A 24,368-nucleotide genomic window follows, 5' to 3' on the forward strand; every position below is an offset into this window, starting at 1 on the left:
CGAAGTAGGGTCTCACTCTAGCCCAGGCTGACCTGGAATTCACTATGTATTCTCAGGGTGGCCTCGATCTCATGGCGATCCTCCTACCTCTGCCTCCCAAGTGCTGGGACTAAAGGCATGCGCCACCACGCCCGGCTTTTTTTTTTTTTTTAGGAATTCTTTTTTTTTTTTTTTTAATTTGTTTGAAAGACTGAAGGAGGCAGATAGAGTGAGTATGGGCATGCCAGAGCCTCCTGCCACTGCAAATGAACTCCAGACACTTTGTGCATCTGGCTTTCTGTGGGTACTGGGGAATTGAACCTAGGCTATTGGGCTTTCAGACTTTGCAAGCAAGTATCTTTTACAGCTAAGCCTTCCCCCCAGCCCATGTTCTGAACGCTTGATCCTCAGCTGATGGCAATTTGGAAGGTGGAATCTTACTGGAGGAGGTGTGTTGCTGGGGGTGGACCTTGACGATTTATTAACCCTAGCTTGCCAGGGTTAGTTCAGCTCACTCTCCTGCTGCTGTTTTCCACCTGCTGGGGCAGAGGTGACGGCCAGCCTCTGCTCATGCCATGCTTTCCCCTGCCATCATGGAGCTTGCCCTCGAGACTGTAAGCCTAAAATACTTTCCTCCCATAAACTGCTTTTGGTGGGGTATTTTGTCCCAGTGAGAAGGTAACTACAGCAGTGGTTAGTTTACTATCTCCATCACTGGACATGAGCACAGGTTCCGGTAAGTTCAGTTAAATCTATGCTTCACACCATCTCCCTCAGCAGGTGTTGTCCTGAGGATCCAGACTGGGGGCTGAGCATGGTGGGTCCTGCTTATCATGGGTTCGTTTCCTTTGCTCTGACAGGGTCTCTGCATCACAACTCACCTGAAACTTATAATATAGCCCTGGCTGGCATCAAACTTACAAATCTTCGTGCCTCACCCTCCCAAGGGCTGACATTACAGGCCTGAGCCACCATGTCCAGACTTTTCTCTCCTTCCTTCCTCTTCTCTTTCTCTCCTTCTCTCTTTTTAAAAATAATTTACTTTTATTTATTTTTAAGCAGAGAGAGAAGAAAGACAGAGAGAATGAACACGCCATGGCCTACAGCCACTTCCTCCCAAGTGCTGGGACTAAAGGCGTGCATCACCATGCCTGGCTAGGCTTCTGGTTTGGTTACAGCATGGCATGGCCCTTTCCAGATGCCCTCATTACCTCTCCTTTCTCCAGGGCACCCCATTTCCTCCATGCCAACGAAGCACCCAGTGTCCTTCAACTGTGTCAAATTCTGCTTTATTGGAGCAGAGAAGATAGGCAACAGGAATCACATTTGGCGCTGGCAGCTTTAGGTCCCCTACCTCCACCCCTCTTGGCCCCAAGGCCTGGGGAACTCCCCACAGGACACCCCCCAACTTGTGGGGACACGAGGAGGCCTCCATTTGGAAAAGCACAGAGTGGGAGCTTTCAATGTGCATTCTGCTACCAGCTTCATAATTAGCAGCAAAATGCCCACAATAACAGCAACAGCAACAACAGACTTGACGTGACAGTTCAGAACGTGTAGTCAATCAGTCACAGTGCCACATGTTAACAATGGCATCACAACAGCAGACATGACGCTGGTGTGCCTGGCCCCATCACTCTGGACACAGGCAACACAGAGGCTGACAGCACACAGACACTCTGGTGGGCTCCAGTGTGCTCCTTACCAGCATGAGAATTAACTAAGCACACAAGTTCACATTATCTGTGAGGACAGTCAGAGTATCAAAGGGAGGGAGAAAGCATCTCTCAGAGAACACAGAAAGCCCGCTTCCCTGCCCTGAGCACGCACCAGGGTAGGCGGGGCTTGACCGGCGGCAAGGGCCGGCTGGCTGTGGCGCGCACTAGCCGGTGAGCTCTACAGGCAGCTCCCGCCCACACAGGGCCTCCCACTGCCGGGCCAGCAGCGAGATGAGCTTCTCTCGGCTCTCAGCACTAGGAACAAACACCTGCCACTGGACCTCCCGGCCTTGGCCAGCCCTGCCAGGAGTGCCTGGCTCCTCGCCAAAGTGGTCCAGGGTGACGTTGCCCATGAGGTCGTGGCCCTGCACATCGTCAAAGACAAGGGTGAGGGCTTGTGGATAGGGCTGGTAGCCCATGAGCACACGGTCCAGGTCCCGGACACGGCGGCCATCATCCAGCCGGTACCTGTCCCTCTGTGGTGGCTCTTTGGCAAACTCAGGCAGTGGGTAGTTGATGTAGTCCTCATCCAGGAGGAAGAGCTCAGTGTTAGTGAGGAGGAGTGTCTTGGGGCGCAGTGGGCCCCTGCCACGCCCAGGTGGGGGCATGTCCACCTGGAAGGCCTGTACATAGAGCAGGATGCTGAGGTCGGGAGCCTTCTCAGGCTCAGCTGTCTTCTGTGCCACAATGGATGTCAGGTCTCCAACCTCCTCCTCACTAGGGTAGGTGAACTTGACATGGCTCGAATGAATCAGCTCGTAATTCTCTATCTTTCCTGCAGAGAAATACCACCAGGCCTGTAGCCTAGAGTTGGCATGTGGAGGGGCTGGAAGCACCCACAGCCATGCCACCCCAAGACCCCACATGAGGAGATAACGGTGCTCTAAGCCAGTGGCCCAGGGCCAAGAGCTGTGTCTGCTGGTTGGGTGAAGGACCGCTGGGAAGAGGCCCACATAAAAGCCTGGCCAGCTAAGCAGGAAAGAGGAAATGCAAGACAGAAGCAGAGGGCTCTGGGTCCCTTGATGTCCACCCAGGTGCTGGTCTGAAGCCTGGACTGGATAACCTACCCGTGCTCTTGTTCCCAAACTCTGAGTAGAAGTCCTTGTCAGCAGGCTCAGGTGAGGGCGTGCGCTCCAGCGAGGAGAGCACCAGCATCAGGTGCTGGAGGAAGCAGTGGGTCAGGTAGCTGTCCCGAGTCAAGCATGTGACCACCTGTGTTGGGGAGGAGCCTGCACAAGAAGAGGCTGTTTAGAGTCCCAGCCCCCCACTCCCCACTTGCACGGTCTCTGACCCCGGAAGACAGCCAGGAGGAGCCCCAAGGGAAGCATCACGGGCTCTGTGGAGGTGACCCTATCTTAGGCAGGAAGGGCTGAAACATTTTTCTGGAAGGGGATAGAGGCATTAGGGAAAGAGCTTAGTTTTCTCTCTTCAGGAAGTGTGAGTCAGAGGCATCCTGCCCTGAGCTAGGAGCGCAGGCCGCTGGCCGGCTGCTGCTGCTGCTGCTGCCGCCGCCCGCCGGCCCCGCCTCCCGCGCTGAGTCCTGCAATCTCAGCAGTTCCCGAAGCTGCTTCCTCTGCCCTGCAGCTGGCCCGCAGGCCGAGAGAAGGCTGCCTCCGATAACGCACCCACATGGCAGGACGGAAGCCCACTGGTGACACTGGCCTTCACTCGAACTGGGCAAAGCATAGCTGGATCACTTACCCGTCAGCCGGAAGTACTGGTCAAAAAGGCCAACATTGACCGACTGCAGGTCACTGAGTTTGAGCACAAAGCACTGAGAGATGTGGAAAGGACTGTTGTTGTAGTCAGTGTTTTTCTGATGCCAGAAATCTGTGACAGAGACAAGGGGGAAGAGGGTCAGCATGCCCATGCCTGATGTGGCGAGGAACCACCACCACTTATGCAGCCTCGAGTGCACCTCAGCGTGGGTACAAGCCTCTCCTGGCTCAGTGAAGCCACTACTGAGGCCCTGCGGGGCGGAAGCGACCCAATCCAGCTTGTCCCCGCTGGTTCCCCTGCACTTGCTGGGCCCTGGTGTGGTACATTCACACGTGGCCTTAGGTCTTCATGGCAGCTGTAGTAAGGAAATGCTGTTGTCACCCCTTTCTTCAGATGACAGACTCCGGGCCCAGAGCAGCTGAGGTGATTCTGCCTGAGGCCATGGGTGGCCTTCTGCCCACTCTGAGCCCCTGCGGCCCTGGGCGCCTACCCTGCAGCGGTTCTGAGAAGTACCGGCGGAGGCCGTCATGCAGCACGAAGTACGCGGCCTTGGTGGAGAGCAGCACGCAGGCAGTCACTTCCAGCGCTGGCGTCTGGTAGAAGACCACCGATGACCACAGGAGGTGTCTCAGTTCCTCATTTTCAACCTGGACACAGAGGTACTGAAGGTGGGGCTGGGCAGGGCACACCCCTTTGCTTCCCAGACCAGACCGCGCCCACCTGTCAACCCTGATGTGTGACTTCTGCCTTTTAGGGACATGCTCATGGCTTTGAATGGGGAGGCAGAAAGCATGTCTCATCTATAAACAGATCTGTAAGTTTAGAGCAGAGAGAAGGTGAGGAGTGGAGGGTGGGATTTGGGTACATTATATGCCTTGGCCAGAGGCTGTACAGTCAGATCCTCAAATCTGTGAGCTGCTGGAGCTGAGGACCATGTGATGTCAAAGAAACCTAAGGATCCAAAGCTGATCCCACAACAGCCCTGCCTTACCCTTAAAACTGCCTGGTGCTACTGCAGAACCCACACCTCTCTCCACACAAGTGCTAGCCAGCACCAAGGCTGCTACCTCAGCAATGCTGCTGTGGAAGAGCTCGATGATGGCACTCCCCTGCAGGCTGGCAATGTGCTGGAGTGACGGGCAGACAGGCAAGTGTGAGGGGATCTGATTCTCCTCAGAGGTGGACTGGATCAGCTGCTCGCTCGGGTACTGGGTGGGGGCCTCGACTTGTGCCAATGCCTCCACTGAGACTTCCACTGGAGCTAGGGCTGGGGCCTGTGTTGGGACCTCCGTTGGAACCAGAGTTGGGGCCTCAACTGGAGCCATAGCCAGAACATCTGCTGGGGCCTCAACTAGATCTGGAGCCGGGGCTTCCACAGGAACTGGAACCACTGCTGGGGCTTTTACTGGAGCTGGAGCAGGGGCCACTGCCGGGGCTTCCACTGGAGGTGGAGCCGGGGCCACTGCCAGGGCTTCCACTGGAACCGGAGCCGGGGCCACTGCTGGGGCTTCCACTGGAACCAGAGCCGGGGCCACTGCCAGGGCTTCCACTGGAACCGGAGCCGGGGCCACTGCCAGGGCTTCCACTGGAACCGGAGCCGGGGCCACTGCCGGGGCTTCCACTGGAACCGGAGCCGGGGCCACTGCCGGGGCTTCCACTGGAACTGGAGCCGGGGCCACTGCTGGGGCTTCCACTGGAACCGGAGCCGGGGCCACTGCCAGGGCTTCCACTGGAACCGGAGCCGGGGCCACTGCCGGGGCTTCCACTGGAACTGGAGCTGCGGCCTCTGCCAGGGCTGGGACTGGAGCCTCTACTTGGACCTCCTGGGAACGCTGCTCATCACTGCATCTCCCAATACCCCAAGAAATGCCATATGAACATGTGGAGAGTCACATGTACAACCTCAAGAGTGAAGGCCATTCACATGCTGCTACATGTCACCCCCTGGGGCCATGAGGTAACTTTCATCATCCCAGGTACTGTAGTGGATTGGGCCAGGAAATGAAAGCTCATAATGAGACCACAGCAAAGGTGTCAGAAAAGCCACTCCAGAACCCACAGAGCTGACCCAGGAGCCCAGGAATGGGACCTGGGTCCAAGACCAGAGGTGTCAGAATGGCACTCCAAGGCTGGGAGGTAAGTCAGTTGGTAAGGTGCCACGCAAGCCTGAGGAGGACTGTTTTGATTCCCAGAACCCATATTAGAAAAACAGAGCTGGGGATGGTAGTGCCTGCCTATAATCTCAGTGCTGGGGAGGTGGAGACAGGAGGATCCTTGGGGTCCCCTGGTTAGCCAGTCTAGCCTAATTGGTGACTCCAGGCCAATGAGAAACCTTGTTTCAACAAAAGGTATAAAAAATAAATTAAAAATGTCTAGAGAGATGGCTTAGCAGTTAAGGCACTTGCCTGCGAAACTAAGGACCTATGTTCAACTTTCCAGGTCCCACATAAGACAGATGCACAAGGTGATGCAAAGGTGGCATGTGTGTCTGGAATTCAATTGCAGTGGCTGGAGGCCCTGGCATGCCAATTCTCTCATAAAAACATAAAAATAAAAAAACTATGGATAGTGGGCTGGAGATAAGAAATCTAAGGACCCAGGTCCTATTCTTCAGTATCCATGTAAGCCCGATGCACAAGGTGGCACATACGTCTGGAATTCAGGGGTTGGAGGCCCTGGTGTGTGTGCACTCTCTCTCAAATAAACAAAACAAAATGTGGACAGTGCCCGAGGAATGGCACTCGAGAATGACCTCTAGCTTCCACATGTACATAAATATACACACATATGCACCCGCACACAGGGACAGCAGACACATATGCACACACACTGGCAGAATGCTGACGCAGGCATCCAGGCTGGGAGCTGGATGTGCAGATACAGAGGTGAGAACCCATATACTCATTACTTTACCTTTGGGGTGTCCTTAGATGGCTCACCCAACCACCACTGCATATGGCCTTACTGGACTATCACTGGTCTGCCTAGACATGAAACCGATTGATACACAGAACCTTTAGCTCATGGAAGGTAGGAGTCCTCAGCAACAAGCCCATGCACCTGCACCTTTTGTGTGTGTGGGTTCTTTTGGATGTCACCCTCTCTATTAGACCCAGCCCAGTGTGAACAATCCCCAGGGGCTGTGACACTGCATTTGGCCAACCTCCACATGAAGCCTCTGAGCACCTTTCCTGCGTGCCTCCCACCGAAGGCACACGTGAGGGGAGATACGGATTCAGCCAAACAGGGTCAACTTCTACCCGGGAGTCAGGGGCACTAGGTTCAGCCTGGAGGAGGCGGGCGTACTAGATTCAGCACAGAGGACGCAGAAGACACTCTGGAGCATCAGTTGGAGGCTGAATGAAGATGGAGGGCAGACCCTCTTAATTCTTTGGTCTCTCCAAATGGGGCTTGCTAAGAGCTGATGTACCAAGCTCAGACACTCCAATCTGATTTTAGCCCAAAAGGTTCTTTGGAAAGGGTCTCCCAGTTCCACACAACTCAATCCTTTCTGAGAAGGGGTTTGGTGCACCATAGCGTAGGCTTGGGAGTTGGCCTTGAGGATGAGGTGGGGAGGAGTGTCCCACTGTAGTACCTGGCTGACAAAGATCCCTAGCAGGGGAGGCAGATGATGCCCAGAGGCCATGCTTAGGCAGGCACATGGATGGAGAATGGAAGGCCAGGAAGCAATGGCTCTCCATGAGTGAGTAGGTTAAGGTGAGGGGCAGCTCCCTCACCTGTCTTGTATGGGACAGCTTGTCTGGCTGTTTCTAAGGCTCTGGAGGTAAGCGGCAGTCAAGCACTCAGTCGGGGAGTCAAGGGCAATGCTGGGGTAAGGGTAAGTCAGGATGAGAAGCAGCAGGGGAGGGAAAGGAAAGGCCTCCCACTAAGTGCACATACCCAGGGGACGCCCAGGCCCTGGGGCCTGAGAGCCTATGGTCTCACCTGGCTCTGCCCTCAGCAGGCTGGCCATCAATGCTGGGGCCCTGGGCCTTGGGCCCTGCAGCAGGGGTCTTGGCAATGACTACAGTCTTGAGATCCTGCAGTGAGGCCCGCAGCTGATTGTAGATGCGCAGAAAGTGGAACTTCTCATGGGGTAGCACGAAGATGGCGGTGACAAAGCGGTAGCCAATGAGCAGCTCAAGCACGTGGCCATCGGCAAAGGCACCACGAGGCTGCGTACAGCTACGCGTGGGGTCCAGCAGCACGGTGGACAGCGGCACACGGCTGAGCTTGAAGCTGTTGCGGTTGCGGCAGTTGTGGGTGCCACGGTCAGGCATAGGATTGAAATCGGCCTTGATGACGTTGAGGTGCTGGGGTGTGAGCAGAAGCCAGTAGGGGATGGCGGCAGACTTGACCGCTTCGGAGGGCGCACAGCAGGAGCGCCTCACAGCGGAGCAGAGTGTGCAGCTGGCCCACTCGATGTTGCCTGAGTAGTCCCCAGCAGCTGTCTGGACCATGCGCTTGTCACTGTAGACCAGGTAAACGGGGAAGCAGCCCTGGCTGCGCTCCTGACAGCCCCCGGCTACCTGGTAGAAGGTGAGCAGCTGGCGCAGGAACTCCTGCAGGCTGGTGTGGCTGCCGTAGAGGATGGGGCTGCACAGCATCGCCATGTGCTGCGGCGCGAAACAGGAGCGCAGGTCGGCGTGGAACTCATGCAGGTTGGCGGCGTCGGAGATGATGAAGAGCGTGTTCTCACTGTGTCGCACCTTGAGCACCAGGCACAGCTCTGGCATGAGGAAGCCAAACTCAGTGAGGTCGCCATGTGGAAAGCAGAAGACAAAGCGCAAGGAGGAGAGGATGTGCTGGCTGCTGCCTCGGGACTCCTGGTGAGGGATCTCGAAGACGGCGATGCCAAAGTCGGTGAGCACGAGGCAGGCCGCGAACTGGCGGATGCTGCCCTGCACGTGGATCAGGAAGCACCACAGCACTTTGAGGATGCGGATGTGCTCCAGCAGGAAGTCCTCGTCTGCGCCCAGGGCCCATTCTAGAGCCAAACGTTCCTCCTCAGCCTCCTCATCTTCCTCCTCCTCCTCCCCCTGGCCACTGCCTTCCTCCTCCTCCTCTTCTGTGTCTGGAGGTCCCATCTCAAAGTAGCGATTCTCAGCAACATCTTCCTCCTCCTCATCCTCTTCATCCTCCTCACCCTGGGCCTCCTCTCGCTGGTTAGCAGCCTCAATCCAGGCAGGCAGTTGCCGCTCAATGGCTTGGCGGATCAGTGTGCTCAGGCGCTGGATGAAGTCCTGATTGGTGGCTGTGTAGCCAATGCAGGTAAAGGGCAGGAAGACGATCTGGCCAGACCCGGGCACCACCTGCACCTCCGGCTCCGCATGCTCTGGGCTGTGCAGGGAGAGGCTGGGTCAGGGACATGAGGGGCATACCATCCCTAAGCCTGCAGAAGCACCCTGAGCCCAAGCAAACAACCCATGGGTTTCCTGAGCCTCCAACATACCTAAGTCTGTTCTCAAAGCCTGGTGAAAAGCCAAGTTACTGGCACACACAAGGCCGAGTGGCTAATCTGAATTAGACCACCACTGTCCAGTACAAATCTGCTGACCACACTCTTTCCTACACAGAAACGCCATACGACTTCTGTCATTCAGATGCTGCCAAGTGTCCTTGAAGTAGTCACTGCTCCTGGGTGTGATCCCCGTGTAGGAGATTCCTTGAAGGGCACCCACTGGTTTCCATCAGGACAGGAAATTGGACTGAGTGGGTCCTAGATCCCTAACATTTCAATTCTAGCTCCTCTCGTCCTCTACAACCCTCCCATGAACAAGAACTGGAGCTCTGGTTCTACCGAGGGTCTAGAGCTAGCACTTCATGATATGGGCGCTATCGCCCATCAACCTCGTCTGCAAGGCGTGGGGGCTCACGCCTGTAATCCCAGCACTCTAGGGCTGAGGTAGGAGGATTTGAGGCCAGTCTGGGATACACAGTGAGGTCAGGCCAATCTAGGCTACAGAGTAGTAGTGTGTCACAAACGAACAAACAGACAAGCAAAAATAAAATAACAGTCATTCTTGGTTCACAGACAAGACAGTACAAAACAGACCGTAAACTGAGCTAGCCTTGATCTGTAAACTAGTGTAGGATAATATCAATCAGGTGAAGTTTAAGGAAAATAGATGGGAGTCTATTCACCTGTACTTGTTTAAAGCAACAGTTTTTAGGACTTCTATAAATGGTTACCAAAATCCAACTGGTTCTCCAGTCTATGGCTGAGCATGCAGAAAGCGGTACATGTAGCCCACAATGCCTTTTCCGCCTCTTCCTTACCTTGCACCACCAGCAGCTCCTGGCACATCCCTTAAATCGTCAGAGGCCACCTGACAGAGAGGAAATGCAGTGAGCCCTACCTACTGTGGCCATTGCAGGCGCTCATTGGGTGCTGGGCACTCAGCTGCCTATGGAGGCACCTCCCCATCTCCACTCTGGGGTGTGCTCTAGGGACCAGGGATTTGCTCATGTTGCCCTGCCAGTACACAGCAAGGCTGGCATTCCCACCTGTCTGACCCAAGCCCATGCTCCCAACTTAGGAGCAGAGCTTGCCTACGTGGGGTCTGGCATCTGTGGGCTCCTCAACCTACCCAAAGGTCCTGATGCAGGGCCTACCCATGTGGTCTGAGCCTGCGCAGCCGCCGCGCACAAGAGGAAGAGCGGCACTATCAGAGCCCCTAACACTCTATGCACACCGAGCAAGACCAGCCTCAGGAGCCTCTGTGCTGTGAGCCCAGGAGGAAGTTCTGGGGCCAAAGTCTTGCAAACTCCCCCAGGGTCACATGACCATGACTATGCCCCTGGATGGAGGATGGAGGCCCAGGCATCAAGCACAGAGCACTGAACATTCTTCCTCTCTTCCAGAGACACAGGGATAGCTCCCCAAACCTGGACTGCACCTACAGAGATGATGCTGGAGTTATGTTGTCCCAGACCACGGGGGTGAGAGGTGGGAAGGGGCAGGGTGGCCCCACGATGCAGAGAAGCTTTCCCTGAGGCAGTCATGCTCACGAGTGCCCAAGCGCTGCCTGCTTCCCTCACCCCCTCAGGCCCAGTAACAGTACTGACTGTTCCCGCAGGGTGGGCAGAACACAGACCCTTAACCACTTGGTATGTCAAGACAACTAGAGACACATCCAAGGGAAAGCCTGTCGGAAGCCCTGGTGGCACCTGCCACACTCCAGTCAGACCAGGCTCCACCATGGAACCTGTCAGACAGCAGCAGCATGGCACAGAAAGTGGTTCCCACAGCAGGTGCGGCGTTACCTGTCCAGGGGGGATGGACTCCAAGGAGTCAGAGCAGCCCTGGGCAATGGGCTGGTCCTCAGGAGGCAGACTGTCAGTGGATGAGAGGCTGCTGGCCAGGGCCTCCTCCTGCACAAACATGATGCCTGCAGAGATGGGGGGGAGGGGCAGGTGGGCGGGAAGAGCAGCCATTCAACAAGAGACCTTTGGCTACCAGCATGGCCAGGCACTAGCCAGACCCCCAACCATCAAACAGGTTACAGAAGAAAATGCCAAGATAAAACCCTCTCTTAGGGGTGGGTCAACGACTACTCTCTCATGTCTGAGCACACACACAAGAGGACTCATGAAGACCAAACCTCTGCAGATGCTCCTTAAATACCAAGAGAAAAGTCAAATCAAACATGAAGACAAAAGTTCTTGTGGGCTGGAGAGATGGCTTAGTGGTTAAGGTGCTTGCCTGCAAAGTGTAAGTTTGACTCTCCAGGGCCCACATAAGCCAGATGCACAGTGACTCAGGCGCACAATGCCGCACATGAGCAAAAGGGGGGCGCACGCGTCTGGAGTTCAATTGCAGTGGCTGGAGGCCGTGGCACACCAACTCTCTGCTGCCTCACATTAAAAAAAAAAAAAAAGCCAGTTTGTTGGGCTTGCCTCAAAAAAAGTACTTACAATATTTAACAAAGATGTAACTTTAATCTATGGAGCTCTTCCTATAGATTACAAAAATGGGGGGGGGGGGTTGGAAACTCCAAAAGAGAACCAGAGAACACAGACATTTCATAGAAGATCCAATGGATATAACATACGAAACACACACAAAAAGACGAGTTGAAATAGCCTAGCTTGTTTCTCATTACGGCAGCTTAGACTGCGGACTGGCCCGGCCTGTCTGGGTAGAGGTGGCCACTGGGGTGTGAGATGGTCCACATGTGTTAAGCAGTTTGATGGTATTTTCATCCATAGCCTTCAACAGGTTGGAACACTGTTTCAGGAAAGGGCTATACATGAATCCAGTGCCCTGATCTCACACTTCTGCAGGGTACAAGAATCCTAAAGCCCAGAACCCGACACTGGGTCTCCTCCAGGGTTTGCCTAGCACAGCTGGAGCCCGCACCACAGCCTGACTCCTCCAGGGTGTCTGGTTGCCTCTCCCGGGCCACCTCCCACCGACAGCAGAGCTGACTCATGTGCCCTGAACACGCATGGGGCATTTAAACCTTACTGACGCTGTTGGATGAGTGCAGCCTGTCTGGACCTGCTACTCCACTCCCGACAGTTTGCAGACTGGTTGAGAGGGAAGCCTTTTTTAAAAAAGAAAAGTAAAAAAATGCTCTAACTGGAGTTAACTGGTCTGGAGGAGCCTGGTCCTGCCTCCACAGCCAGGCTTCGCCACAGTCAGCACACCTCACAGAATGACTGAGCCCTCCGAGCCCCACGCTGACAGCCTTGTCCAGCTTGCCTGCTACCCAGCACGGTGCAACTCACAGAGCACAGGTACTCTGGCCAAAGGCTGGGCAGGCAGGCAGGGGCCAGACACACCCACAAGGCTAAGCAGCAACTGTGCCGAGGCAGGAAGGTGGTCAGCACACAGCCATGCACCAAGCATGCCCACAGCTCTGCCTAGGCTGCCATCCCCCCTGGAATCCAGCCCTCCTACTATCATGTTCAAATCCAACCCAGCTTCTGAGATTCACCTCAGACATCACCCCTGCTGACAACCTAGGAACACCCCCAAACTACTGTGCCCTGTTCTTCCTCAGACATACAGCTCATCTCCCCAGGTGGCTCCACACTGCCACATTCCTCAGAAGCACTGTCCTAAAATGCCCACGCAGGACGGATGCAGGGCGAGCACTTACTGATCAATCCTGTTGAGCCAAGAGCAGTGCTAAGCGCCTCCCCAGCATTGGTTCATGCGGGCCTCTCATTATTTACCACATTTCATCAAATCTAAGATGCGTGGATGTGGTGCCATCTTGGTCACTGCGGAAGGTGTCCACGGAAGTTTTTCCCATGACTCCCATCGGGAACGCCACTGACTGAGAGACGCATCTCAATTTCAGAGGAGTCGTAAGGCGGAAACGGGCATCTTAGAATGGATGAAGCAGAGTGGGTCCACTTCATGGCTGAGAAACTGCTTCAGAGAGCTACAAACTGCTTGAGATCACATGGCCAGAAAGATGGAATGGAACTCAGCCACCTGTTCCTAACCACCTCTATGGTCTTCTCTCAACCCCACACTGGGCTGAAGAACCGACTCTGGCACTTCACATTGCTCCCTCACTCACAATTCTCCATGCTCTGAGAGCTACCTAAAGTATCCTGTGATGACCAAAGACTTGTTTTCTGGATAATATCCTGTTCAGGCAGACTTTGAGCACCCAGTTTCTTCACAAGTATGCTCCCCTCTTTAGGTCAGGCCAGGAGCCATAGGGGTGAGTAGCAAAAGTGCTCTCACAGAGAGAAAGCCCTGTCCATCCAGGTCAGTTCCAGTAACACACAGTCAGGCATACCTATGTGTGTGTGTGTGTGTGTGTGTGTGTGTGGAGGGTGGGGGGCTTTCATATTCATGAAAAAAACCCAAAAAACATTTGCTTGTCACTAACCCCCCCATCCTTGTTTGGACGTGAGGAAATGTGGACAGGGACAGTCTGTCCGCTTCCTTCCTGGACCATGGCCTGCACAAACAAGTGGTCAGAAAGGGCCATTCAGCAGATGGACTGGGGGAATCAGGAGTCCTCAGACAGGGGTTTGACCTGTGTCATTTCTCACTCAAAGGAAAGAGATGTGCACACAAAGACATCCACTGCAGTTTTATTTACAAGAGGTGCAAATCTGGGACAATGTCTCAATGTCGAAAGGCTGGGGACAACAGACCACAAAGCACTCTGCCTTGGGATGAGAGGGCAGTGAGAAAGGTGTGCCCCAGGCTGCCACACAGGCTTCACTACCCATTCCTCCTGCCCACTCAGGAGCTGCCCTCGACCCCGGCGTGCTGCCTACGTGCTTGTTCTCCTGCACACTCACTGGCCTGACACACACTGAGCAGGCTGGCCCTGTCCCCAGAAGCCTATGCATGCTTTCTCTGCAGGGTCACCAGTGCTGTGGGGGCCTAAAGAGGGTTTTGGCTTTCAAGCAGATGGAAGGGTCAGGGAAACTTCCTCACAGGGACTGAAGCTCTCTTCTCCCCTTTTATGTAAAAAAAAGTCCAACTAAAAGTTCTATCAAGTTGACAAAACCAAATGGGCAAATGTACTGGCACCTCACCCCACCAATCATGTTCATGGGTTCTCCTCTGCACGTCACGGTCATGACGTCAGCGCACTGTTCTGCGTTGGGCTTTTGCCTTAACACGGACAAGTGGTCTTCTCTCTCTCTGTCTTCTCTCCCTGGACTGCTGCAGAGGCTTGTGGGCCACAGCTTCCCCTCCCTCCTTTCCTCGGTGTTCATGGGCACAGCCTAGTGGGGAGCACTTCCCCTTCCCCAGTATCTTAGCCCTCTCTAGAGGTCTCCAGTGGGGTCACCAGGTCAAGGGGTGGAGGTGTGTTTCTGGCTCTTGAAACCTAGGAATATAACTGTTTTCCCAAGACCTCACACCAAGTTCTGCGTCTCCAGGAGCCCGGGCGGGCGGCGGTCTTTCTTGTGTGTCCCGAGCCTCAGCTCCACTTGGGACGGCACACCCTCCCCTCTTCCGTCGGGGCCGGGCCAGCAGCCACGCTCATGGCACCTGCTTCACTCACTCATCTCCGAGGATGCCTGGGTTCAGAGGTGAAAGCCCTTTGAAAACGCCATGACAGTGGGCAGATGAAAGGGATTGGTTTTCCATGGGTCCACAAGGACACAGGCAGCCCATTTTGGTCCCACAAATGCAGTGTTTTGGGGCTGGGCCACACTTTGAGAGCCACAGAAGCAAGCAATGATAAAAGCAAGCTTCCCACACAGGGATCACAGGCTCCAGATTCAGGGCTAAATGACAAGGGCTGTGGCTTCCTGCTGTCGAGAAGCTGACCTACTCAGTGCCACATGGGAACAGGTCCTCATGAGCCAACAGCCTGAGCCTGCTCAAGTGGTTCCCTGACACCGCATGGTAACCTACAGGAATGGATGTGGGTGTCAGGGAACTGGGGGTCCTCACTAAGCAAACAACAGTGCTGAAGCCTCCTCTCCACGTACCACCCAAGGAGCCAGTCTGCAGGAGGCACCACCCTCTTGGCTCAAGGCTGCAGGAAGCAGGTGCCAGCACTTCTTCCCGAAGCCCAGACCAGCCTGGGGCCCGGGCAGAGCTGGGAAGCTCAACCAGGAGCAAAGCCCTCCGTGGTTACCTTGGTTGGAGAGGATGGGTTGAGGCAGGGAGGCCGAGGTGGACGCTGCACTGGAAGGGGAGCCACTGGGTCTGACGCAGGGGGTCGCTGAGAGCCGTGAGTCCTCACCAACCTGAGGAGGAGTGCTGAGTCAGCCCAGAAGGAAGAACAGAGCTGCCAAGGCCAGGGACGTGGAAGAAAAAGCTCAACAATCTGCCATCAGGTGATGCTGAAGATGGCTTCGCACAGTTAAGCACCAGATACTTCACTAACCCATGGTACACAAGGGTGTGACCCGCCTGAGGTACTGCAGCCAGGACTCAGTGGCACCAAACAACCCCATAGCCCAGTTTCTCCAGGAACAGCTCTGTCCTCGACTGGCTCCTCCCCTCTCCTCATGCCCACCTTCTTCTCTGTGTTGCTCAGTTTGGACTTGACATCTTTGGCTTTCTGAATTGCTTTCAGCACTTCCACGGTGTCCAGCTCCTTCTCTGTGGTCACTGTGCCATCCAGACAGATCTACAGAGTCCAGAAAGTGATTCTTAGCATGGGGACTGGCAAGTTTGGTAGGAAGATGGGGGGAGGGGGCTTTTGAAGTATGAGCACAAACACCTTCATAGGCCAGGCCTGAAGAGGACACTATGTGCCAAGGGAGGCTTAGCCCACTGGCAGGCAGGGCCTCTTTAACACCAAACAGAGTGACTGCCTGCCTTAGTCTTTTGGGCAAAAGATCAGGCAGAACAATGGTAAGTAGAAGAGGGCAGGGGCCCTTATGTGGGCATGCAGGAGTGGTAGGCTGGCAGCTGGGGCAAAGACAGTGTGGCTGAATCCAGTCCCAAAGGTCTGCATAGGTGTGGACACCATGTAATAACTAGGAGCATCTTTTTTATTTTATTTTATTTTGAGGTAGGGTCTTGTCTCGTTCTACCCCAGGCTGATATGGATTTTACTCTGTTGTCTCAGGCTGGCCTCAAACTCAACAATGATCCTTTTACCTCTGCCTCCCAAATGCTGGGATTAAAGGTGTGTGCCACCACATATGGCTCTTTATTGTTTTTGAGACAGAGTATTGCTTTATATCCCAGGCTGGCCCAGAACGCCCTATGTATCTCAGGCTGGGCTTGAACTTGTCACGGGCAATCTTAATGCCACAGGTCCTGAGTTCCGGTCCTGAGTTCCGGAATTATAGGTGAGATCAATCTCACTGGTGAGAGATCATATCTTGTGAAGACTATCTTGGGAACGGTACAGACAAAATGGCACTAGAAGTAGGGGCCGAAGGGCTGGAAGTGGAAGGAGTCTTCTGGCATGGAATCTGAGCAAAGTAGGTTCCAAGGAGGGTGACTGAATAGAGCCGGGCCTGCTGGACGCTGACGGAGAGGACACCTGGGGAAGGGTCTGCCTGGTTCGCATGTTGCAAGTGGACAGTCAGTCAGTAGGCAACACACTGGGCTTTATCCCAGTAAAGAAAGGTAACATTTTTGGACTGGTATTTGAGTATCATGGACACAACTTATCCAGGAAGTTGATAATTTTAAGCATCTTATCTCTGCCCTGTCTAGGAAAATGAAAGCCACGCAGAGTCTGTGCTGTACTGGGAGTCCTGGCTTGAAGCTTCAGCCCATGCGCAGGAAGCCTGACGAGGGGCACGGCACGTACTTCGCGGGAGGGAAGCAGGAGGTATGAGGACCCTTTCTGTGGACCTTAGATCCAAAAGGCAGAGCAGTGGACAGCTCCACTGTCCTGCTCATGCAGCTAGACCCGGACTCTACCCCACCAGTCTCTCCAGGCTCCATGGGTGATGCTCTGGCTTACTTCTGAGGCCCGTTCTCCAAACTGGGCGAGCACCTTGGTCCGGTAGTCGGGGATGATGCTCAGAGGATTGTTCAGCAGGGCCACATGCTCCAGACACGGAAGGCTGCCTATGCTCCTAACCTCTTCCATCTGCAAGAAAGACATCAGTGCCGGGCATTCCCTTTGGCCCCTTCTAATACCTCAGCGACATGACCACATGCTTGATGGCTGTTTTTGTTTTGTTCCTTTTTAAAATATTTATGTATTTGCAAGCAAAGATAGATAGGGGAGAGACAGAGAGAATGGACATGCCAGGGCCTCCAACTGCTGCAAATGGATTCCAGATGCATGCCCCACTTTGTGTGTCTCTGGCTTTACATGGGTACTGGGGAATTGAACTCAGGTCATCAGGCTCTGTAGGCAAGCGCCTTAACTGCTGAGCCATCTCTCCAGCCCTTGATGGCTGTTTTTAAGTGGAAGAAGTTGTCATGGTCTTCTGTAAAGTGACAACCACCGAAACCTATCAATCCCAGAGCCTGGAGGCCCTCCAGAGCTCACCTGCTCGATTCTGTTGTTGCTCAGATCCAGGTTGACCAGAGAGTAGAGCTTGTGCAGGCCGCTTAGGCTCTCCAGGAGGTTGCCTGCCAGGTTCAGGGTTTTGACGTTGCCCAGCTTGGTGTGAACGCCTTCCAGGGAGGACAGCTTGTTGTAGGACAGGTCAAGGTGCACAAGGTTGCAGAGGTGCTACGGCAGCGGGGAGAACAGGACAGGGTACAGATCAGGCCTCCAGAGAGGCCACTGCACCCTTGCAGCTCCAACAGAGAAGCTCAGTAAGGCAGTTGCCCGTCTCTCCAACAGCTACTGGGAAAGGAAGCCCCTGTTCTCTTTGTGCATGCGCCACAACCCAAAAGCACTCCCTGCAGATGGGTTACGGATCACCATCGCAGACTGTGTGTGCTCTGCTTCTCTAATCTTTTGCAAACAAGCAGCTACTGGTGCACTCCTGCTGCAAGCATGAAAGGAAGGTGGCGGCCCCTGCACTCACCACCTCTGGGGAACAAGCTATGGCACAGGTACGTACCTGCAGGTTATCCACAACCAGCACTCCATTGTGACTCAGGTCCAGGAACTCAATCTTGGGAATTAGTTTCTTGTGGAAAAACAAACAAACAAAAAAGAGCACAATGTTATTCAAGAAGGCTGGCCCCTACACAGTCCCTATACCTGGTGGCTGACCACCCATGGTGTGACACCTTCCACTGCTCACCTAGCAGCAACACACAGGAACTCTAGGGATGAGTTCTATCCACTGCTGACAGATCACGTGACTTATGGTAATAACAAATGATAACATCCCAGATAGGTAAGGGCACCTGCCTTTCTTAAACTCTGCCCACCCACACTGAGAAGTACAGATAGTCACATTATCACTGTTAAGGCCCTAGGGATATCCCTCTTACACAGGCACACCTGTATTCTAAGGAGTGAATTTTCTGCTCAACTCCTTAAGGAGTAAGCCTCATCACTTACCATGGGTCAGTTATATCAAATGTACATGCACTTTCTTTGGTTTTAAGCATTCTACCATTAAAAAAGTTATTTATAGCCAGGCATGGTGGCACACGCCTTTAATTCCAGCACTTGGAAGGCAAGGTAGAAGGATCACTGTGAGTTCAAGGCCACCCTAAGGCTACATAGGGAATTCCAGGTCAGCCCGGACTAGAGTGAGACCCCTATATTGAAAAACCAGAAAAAAATAACTGTTATGCCAGGCATGGTAGAACACTCCTTTAATCCCTGCACTTGGGAGGCACAGGTAGGTAGATCGCCATGAGTTCGAGGCCACTCTGAGACTACATAGTGAATTCCAGGTCAGCCTGGGCTTGAAGGAGATCCTACTTTGAACGACCCCCCCAAATATATATACATATATATATGTAAATAGAGAAAGAATGAGCATGCTAGGGCCTTGTATTACTGCAAATCAACTCAGATGCATGTACCCCTTTGTACATCTGACTCTACATGGCTGATAGGGAATCAAACTTGGTGCTGTCAGGCTTTATAAGAAAGTGCTTTTAGTTGCTGTTAACTCATCAATTTTAAATATTCTCATTTTGAAACTTAAAAGTTAAGGGCAATGTACAAAGCTCAGGATTCAGGTTTTCTATGGTCCTTCAGAAGAAAATCAAATTTAACATCTACCCCAAGGATCTGGTCAGGCCAGAGGCCTGTGAGCATACCACAGACTCGTCGATCTCAAAGATGCTGTTGTGGCTCAAGTCAAGAGTGGTCAATGCTTGCCACGTAGGGATGATGGCAGTCACAGGACCTTCAAGGGCTGTGCCTTCAGGCTCCCACTCATCAAATTCTGAGGCTTCAGGAACAAGGACTTCCTGCATAAAACATCTGCTGAGCACCACGTTTGGGCCATCATGCAATACTAAGTGGAAAACTTTTGTTGCAAAATTTAAGGAAGGGATGGAGCATATTTAGCATGTGGAAGTGAGCTTGCATTAATTAAAATGGGCCTTGGCTTATGTGTCTTTAAACGATTGTGAAATAACTGAAAGGCTTAGCAACATAACGGCAGCTTGGAGTATGTTGTGCCCGGTGACTGCAAGAACAAATGTCAGTCAAGCCCCCATGGGCCTCTGCCCATGCCTATTCTCATTGAATTCTCAGAGGCTGGAAGTCTGCTGAATGCATCATGTTGCTAGGCAACTGGGCTTTCAGCGTAGTCTCTAATGTGGACAGCAGACCCTTTAACCATTACTTCCCAGGGAAAACACCATCACTAAACTGAGAGTAGCAGCAAAGAGCATCAATCACCAATGGAGAAGGAGGCAGTTCTCCTTGGTTGACTTTTGATGCCTGTGAGACTCCTCCAGCCAGGCAGGCAGCAAGGAGTGCCTTCTGACGGACAAGGCGGTCCCACGTTTTGCTTCTCCAGAGCTTCTTCCTTTCAGCCAGCAGCCTCAAGAGCAAGATTTTTCCAAACCCATATATATTTTTAAATTTTCTGCTTATTATTTATTTATTTGAGAGTGACAGACAGAGAAGAGAAAGAGAGAGAGAATGGACGCACCAGGGCTTCCAGCCACTGTAAATGAACTCCAGATACATGCGCCCCCTTGTGTATCTGGCTAACATGGGTCCTGGGGAATCGAGCCTTGAACCAGGGTCCTTAGGCTTCACAGGCAAGCACTTAACCACTAAGCCATCTTTCCAGCCCCCAAACCCATATTTTGATCAGATGGTCTACAGCATAAAATTAGCCACCATATGCCTTTTCTATATTCGGGGAAGAATTTTTTTTTCTAAAAAAAAATTATTTAAAAGAGAGATATAGAGAAAGAGTATGAGCATGCCAGGGCCTTTAGCCATTGTAAATGGACTCCAGACACAGGCACCACCTTGTGCATCGGGCTTACATGGATCCTGGAATGGAACTGAACCTGGATCCTTTGGCTTCGGAGACAAGTACCTCAACCTCTAAGCCATCTCCCCAGCCCTCAGGGAAGGATTTAACATCACTAAGATGTCATACAATGGTGAAAGAAACCTCCTATATTCCCAACTGGGACATTTCTGTTACTCATGTGCAGACAGGGCCTAGCACTTATACACCTCACCTTCTATTTCAAGTCTGTGAAGGATGGGGTAGAAATGATTGCTGGGCCAGGGCTCACTACACTTAGAGGTGTATAAAGCTCACTAATAGAGCCATGGCCCAGGCAGAAGACACACCAAGTCACAGCTCACCTTCATTGAGGTTGCTGAAAAGCGGAAGCTCATTGTGGCTAAGGTTGGCTTTGAGGTGACTAGCCCTTGGATATGCTTAGCATCACAGTGACTTATCTGGAACAAAGAACAGCTATGTCTCAGAGAAGGAATTACAGCCCCATCAGAAGTCCCAGGAAGTAGGCATTCACCCACAAGCACGAAAGAAGCCCGACAAGAGGCAAACCCAAACCCTTAGACAGGAGGCGATGCAACCCCTAAGCCTTCTTTTGTCCATTTTACTGAGTGATGACTAAACATTCTCTGAAGTGTGTAGTAAGAAAGGCATCTGGACTCTCAGACTCATAAGGAACCACAAATTCCTTTTTCTGGGTAAGGGCTGCTTGGGACAAGATGGGCAAGCAGGAACTGAAAGGTGGGTCATGGAAACCAGTGCTGGAGAAAAAGGGGAGAGTGACCTCCACAGTGAGTTGAACATAGTGTGGGAGCTCTCTTGCTTGCCAACCCTGTTCCAGTGCTCTCAGCTGTCCTGTGGCAAAGAGAGGGGTACCCACAGGTCAACAGGGGCCCCACGGCACACTGAAGCTGGGTTGGGCTTTCTTCTCAGTTCCAGGCTTACTCCGCCTGTAGTGCTCAAGGTCCACATCCCATTTCCCTCTAGGGAGAGGTTCAAAGACTTGAGGTAGGTCTTACTGCAGGGCAAGAGCTAGTGGGAACAGGATTCGGGGGTCAGACTCCAACAAATTCAATAATACTGGCCCCAAGCCTCAGTTTTTCCAACTGTAAACCGACAGTGGAAGCACCCACGTCACAGGGCTACAGTGTGTGGGGGGAGGATTGATTACGGAGCATATATTGACACAGGGCACAAGGCTCAATGCAAAAGCAAGTTCAGAGCGCAAGTTTTTATTACTTGCTCTTTACGGACTCCCCTTTCTTTAAAAAATGGCAATGAAGCCAGGCATGGTGGCGTACGCCTTTAATCCCAGCACTCGTGAGGCAGAGGTAGGAGGATCGCCATGAATTCAAGGCCAGCCTGAAACTACATAGTAAATTCCAGGTCAGCTTGGGCTAGAGTGAGATACTACCTCAAAAAAAAAAAAAAGCAATGAAATTAGTTTTGAGAACTTACAAGTTCAGTAGCAAGTGATTAAAGGATTCTTTGTTAGGTGTGGGTGCGCCAGAGAGCAGAAACCCTCAAATCCCTTTGACCTGGGAAATCACGATCTGGAATTGGCTGTGTTACACTCAGTATGACTAAACATGACTTCTGCCAGAACAACGCATGTGCCCTCATCTCACATGAGGCCACATAGAGCCATGCTCTGCTGCTACCGACAGCAGGGGCAAAGACATACAGACCTGCCGAGGACAGAAGAGGGTTCCTCCCTCTGTCCTTAGGGGGACTTCACTTACCTGGACAGAGTGTGCTGCATACCGCCAACCAGCACACTGCTCCCTAGCCACAGATGCCGGAGCAAGATGTTGCCTGCGCACTGCTCGGACCTGCCCGCTCACCAGCGGCCCTGGGCCTTACCTCCACCTGATGCAGAGACTTGAATATGGACAGATCAAAAGGCAGGCACTGTTCCTGAATGTTGCTGGTCCCAAAAGGTCCTTCTGTGCCAGAAACCTGAGGCCAAAATGGGCCTTAAATTAGGGATGTTGCTGCTACTTCCCCCATCTGCAGTGTTGGGTCAGTGTGACAACCCCGGAGCTTTTGACCCCTTCTACCTTGAACAAAGCAAGCTAAGGCAGAGATCTAAAGTTAAAGTATCAAGACACTGGGGCCATGACGCCCCCTGGTGCTCAAAGATAGAATCACAATGCTAAGAACAGCAGGCAGACTGGTGCTGAAAACTCTTACTATGGTCTCCACACTGGCAGCCAGTGAGCTGTCAGACCCCAAGGCCAATTGAGTGACTTCCTATCCTATGACTCAGCTGCTGTATCTTTACCTTAAGGTACTTAAGGCGACAGGTGAAGTCCAGGATGTGCCCAAGGTCAGTCTTGGCATCACCGCTGGCGCATGTGGGCTTTCCCTGCTGCAGTTGCTCCGTGACAGCGTAGAGCTGCAGGGGCCTGATGGCAAAGACCTCACCAGCCCCCAGAAGCTGCTCTCCTGCAACAGCCAAGCCCCAGGGGTGAGTGTCCCGCTCCAGCCGCAGGCTGCTGTACAGCCAGAGCACACGTCTGCCAGGCTAACAGTCAATAAAGCATGGAGCAAGCACCTACTGCATGCACCCACCATGCCAGGTCATAGCCATGGCCCCAAAGCATCCAGGAACACGTGTGTTCCTGGGCTCATGCTGGCACAGGGCAACCCTGGACACATGACGACAGGAGGGAAGGGCTGTGAGGACTATGAAACTGGGAAGTCACCCTGAAGAGTGAGGCTGACAGGCAGCACTCTGGACAGCACACCTATACTACGCCCTCCAAAATGCAGGTGGCAAGGTCAGGTGCCTGAGAGCAGTTGGTTCTGTGTCCAAGTGACTGGCATTTGGTTCTCACTCTGCTCCTGCTGGCCATGTGCCCTCAAGCAGGTTACTGGGCCTCTGACCATCCATGTCCTCACCTCCACCTAGGGGTCCTGGGGGAAGGCAGTAGGATGAGAGCACAGGCTGTGCTCACTACAGCTAGCTATGGTTACTATGTTCTAAGGCAGGGCTGTAACCCAAAGCTGGCGTCCATTTTATCTGGACTCTTCAAGGCAAGGACAAATCAGGAACAAGACTGCAGCATGCAGCCACCCTGCAGCACCTACCACGGAGCTCTGGGATAGATCCTGAACCCAGGCTGAGTCCTGAGCACAGGGACTTGACAGTCTTGGGGTGAAGGGCTATCGACCCTTGCCAGCAGGCCAAGCAGGTAGTCAGGCTTCATGGGGGTCAGGTATGGGACTTGGAAACCCTCAATGAGGTAGAACCTGGCTTTGCTCCAAGAGACCCAATTCTGTGCCATCCTGGGCCACTAGCCACCTAGTAGAACTAGGCAGACTGTGCACAACATTTCAAGGACTAAAGGCCACGTACCTTTTTCATAGAGTTCTTCAGCCAATGCTGCAGTGATGCCATTTATTTCCTGCAGACAAACAAACCGAAGTTACTAGGACCGGCCCACTCCTGCCATCTACCCATCCTGTGACAGTGCCAACTCTCGACAGTGAACAAGCACAAGAAAAAAGGGAACCTAGGATGAAGCAAGGAGCCTAGAAGGGAAACTAAGGGGCGTTCCAGCCAGCTCCCCTTTGCTGGTTTGGCTCACTCTTCTACTGCTGTTGTCCACCTGGTGTTGGCAAGAAGACGATGTCCAGTCTCTGCTTTACCATCTTCCCCTGCCATCAAGAAGCTTCTCCTAGAGTCTATGAGCCAAAATAAGCCCTTTCCTCCCATGAGCTGCTTTCAGTCAGGTGTTTCATCCCAGCAACAAGAAGGTCACTACAGTGCAGATTAATACTGCAACTCCAGGTCCACACAAGCACTAGCTAAGCGCAGCAGAGCCAAGGGGCCAGCAGAGCATGACTTTCAAGGACTGTTGGGAAGCCAGTGGCTCCCCAGTTGGGCTCTGGAATTCCTAGAATAGGGTTTGGCAGAGAAAAAAAATCCTGTTTCTGTTGAGAAAGAAGCCCTAATTACCAGGTTGAGAAAAGGACCTCCCAGACCAGATGACTGCTTCCACTATCTTCCATGTCATGTGTCCCTGTGCTTACCCCTTCCAGACTCAGGAGGACAACAAGGCCCCAGGGTCACTAGGAAGAGGTGAGAAATGATTTCCTTTCTGAATGATGTGATACGGAAGGTCTCCTGCAGCCTGATACCTTTTAATTCCATAACCTCAAGAGCTGTGCCTCCTGGTGGCAGCA

At 53.0% G+C, this 24,368-nt stretch overlaps 1 protein-coding gene across 1 annotated transcript in view; it reads right to left on the minus strand.

The window, feature by feature from the left end:
• Positions 1–1,252: 1,252 nt before the first annotated feature.
• Positions 1,253–24,368, minus strand: part of Nisch (nischarin) — a 36,399-nt gene continuing 13,283 nt past the window's right edge. The window contains exons 4-21 of the mRNA XM_045135478.1: positions 23,539–23,587; positions 22,462–22,625; positions 22,041–22,136; positions 20,525–20,620; positions 19,003–19,155; positions 17,841–17,909; positions 17,318–17,503; positions 16,781–16,909; positions 15,371–15,484; positions 14,987–15,098; positions 10,683–10,807; positions 9,696–9,745; positions 7,362–8,756; positions 4,484–5,258; positions 3,907–4,063; positions 3,399–3,527; positions 2,765–2,926; positions 1,253–2,472 (exon numbers count right to left, since the gene is read on the minus strand). Coding sequence (XP_044991413.1) covers positions 1,862–2,472; positions 2,765–2,926; positions 3,399–3,527; positions 3,907–4,063; positions 4,484–5,258; positions 7,362–8,756; positions 9,696–9,745; positions 10,683–10,807; positions 14,987–15,098; positions 15,371–15,484; positions 16,781–16,909; positions 17,318–17,503; positions 17,841–17,909; positions 19,003–19,155; positions 20,525–20,557 — 4,200 coding nt within the window. The 5' untranslated portion in view covers positions 20,558–20,620; positions 22,041–22,136; positions 22,462–22,625; positions 23,539–23,587 and the 3' untranslated portion in view covers positions 1,253–1,861. The remainder of the gene's footprint in view (positions 2,473–2,764; positions 2,927–3,398; positions 3,528–3,906; positions 4,064–4,483; positions 5,259–7,361; positions 8,757–9,695; positions 9,746–10,682; positions 10,808–14,986; positions 15,099–15,370; positions 15,485–16,780; positions 16,910–17,317; positions 17,504–17,840; positions 17,910–19,002; positions 19,156–20,524; positions 20,621–22,040; positions 22,137–22,461; positions 22,626–23,538; positions 23,588–24,368) is intronic.

The sequence above is a fragment of the Jaculus jaculus genome, chromosome 16 (genome assembly GCF_020740685.1).
Source record: "Jaculus jaculus isolate mJacJac1 chromosome 16, mJacJac1.mat.Y.cur, whole genome shotgun sequence".
Lineage (NCBI taxonomy): Eukaryota > Metazoa > Chordata > Mammalia > Rodentia > Dipodidae > Jaculus > Jaculus jaculus.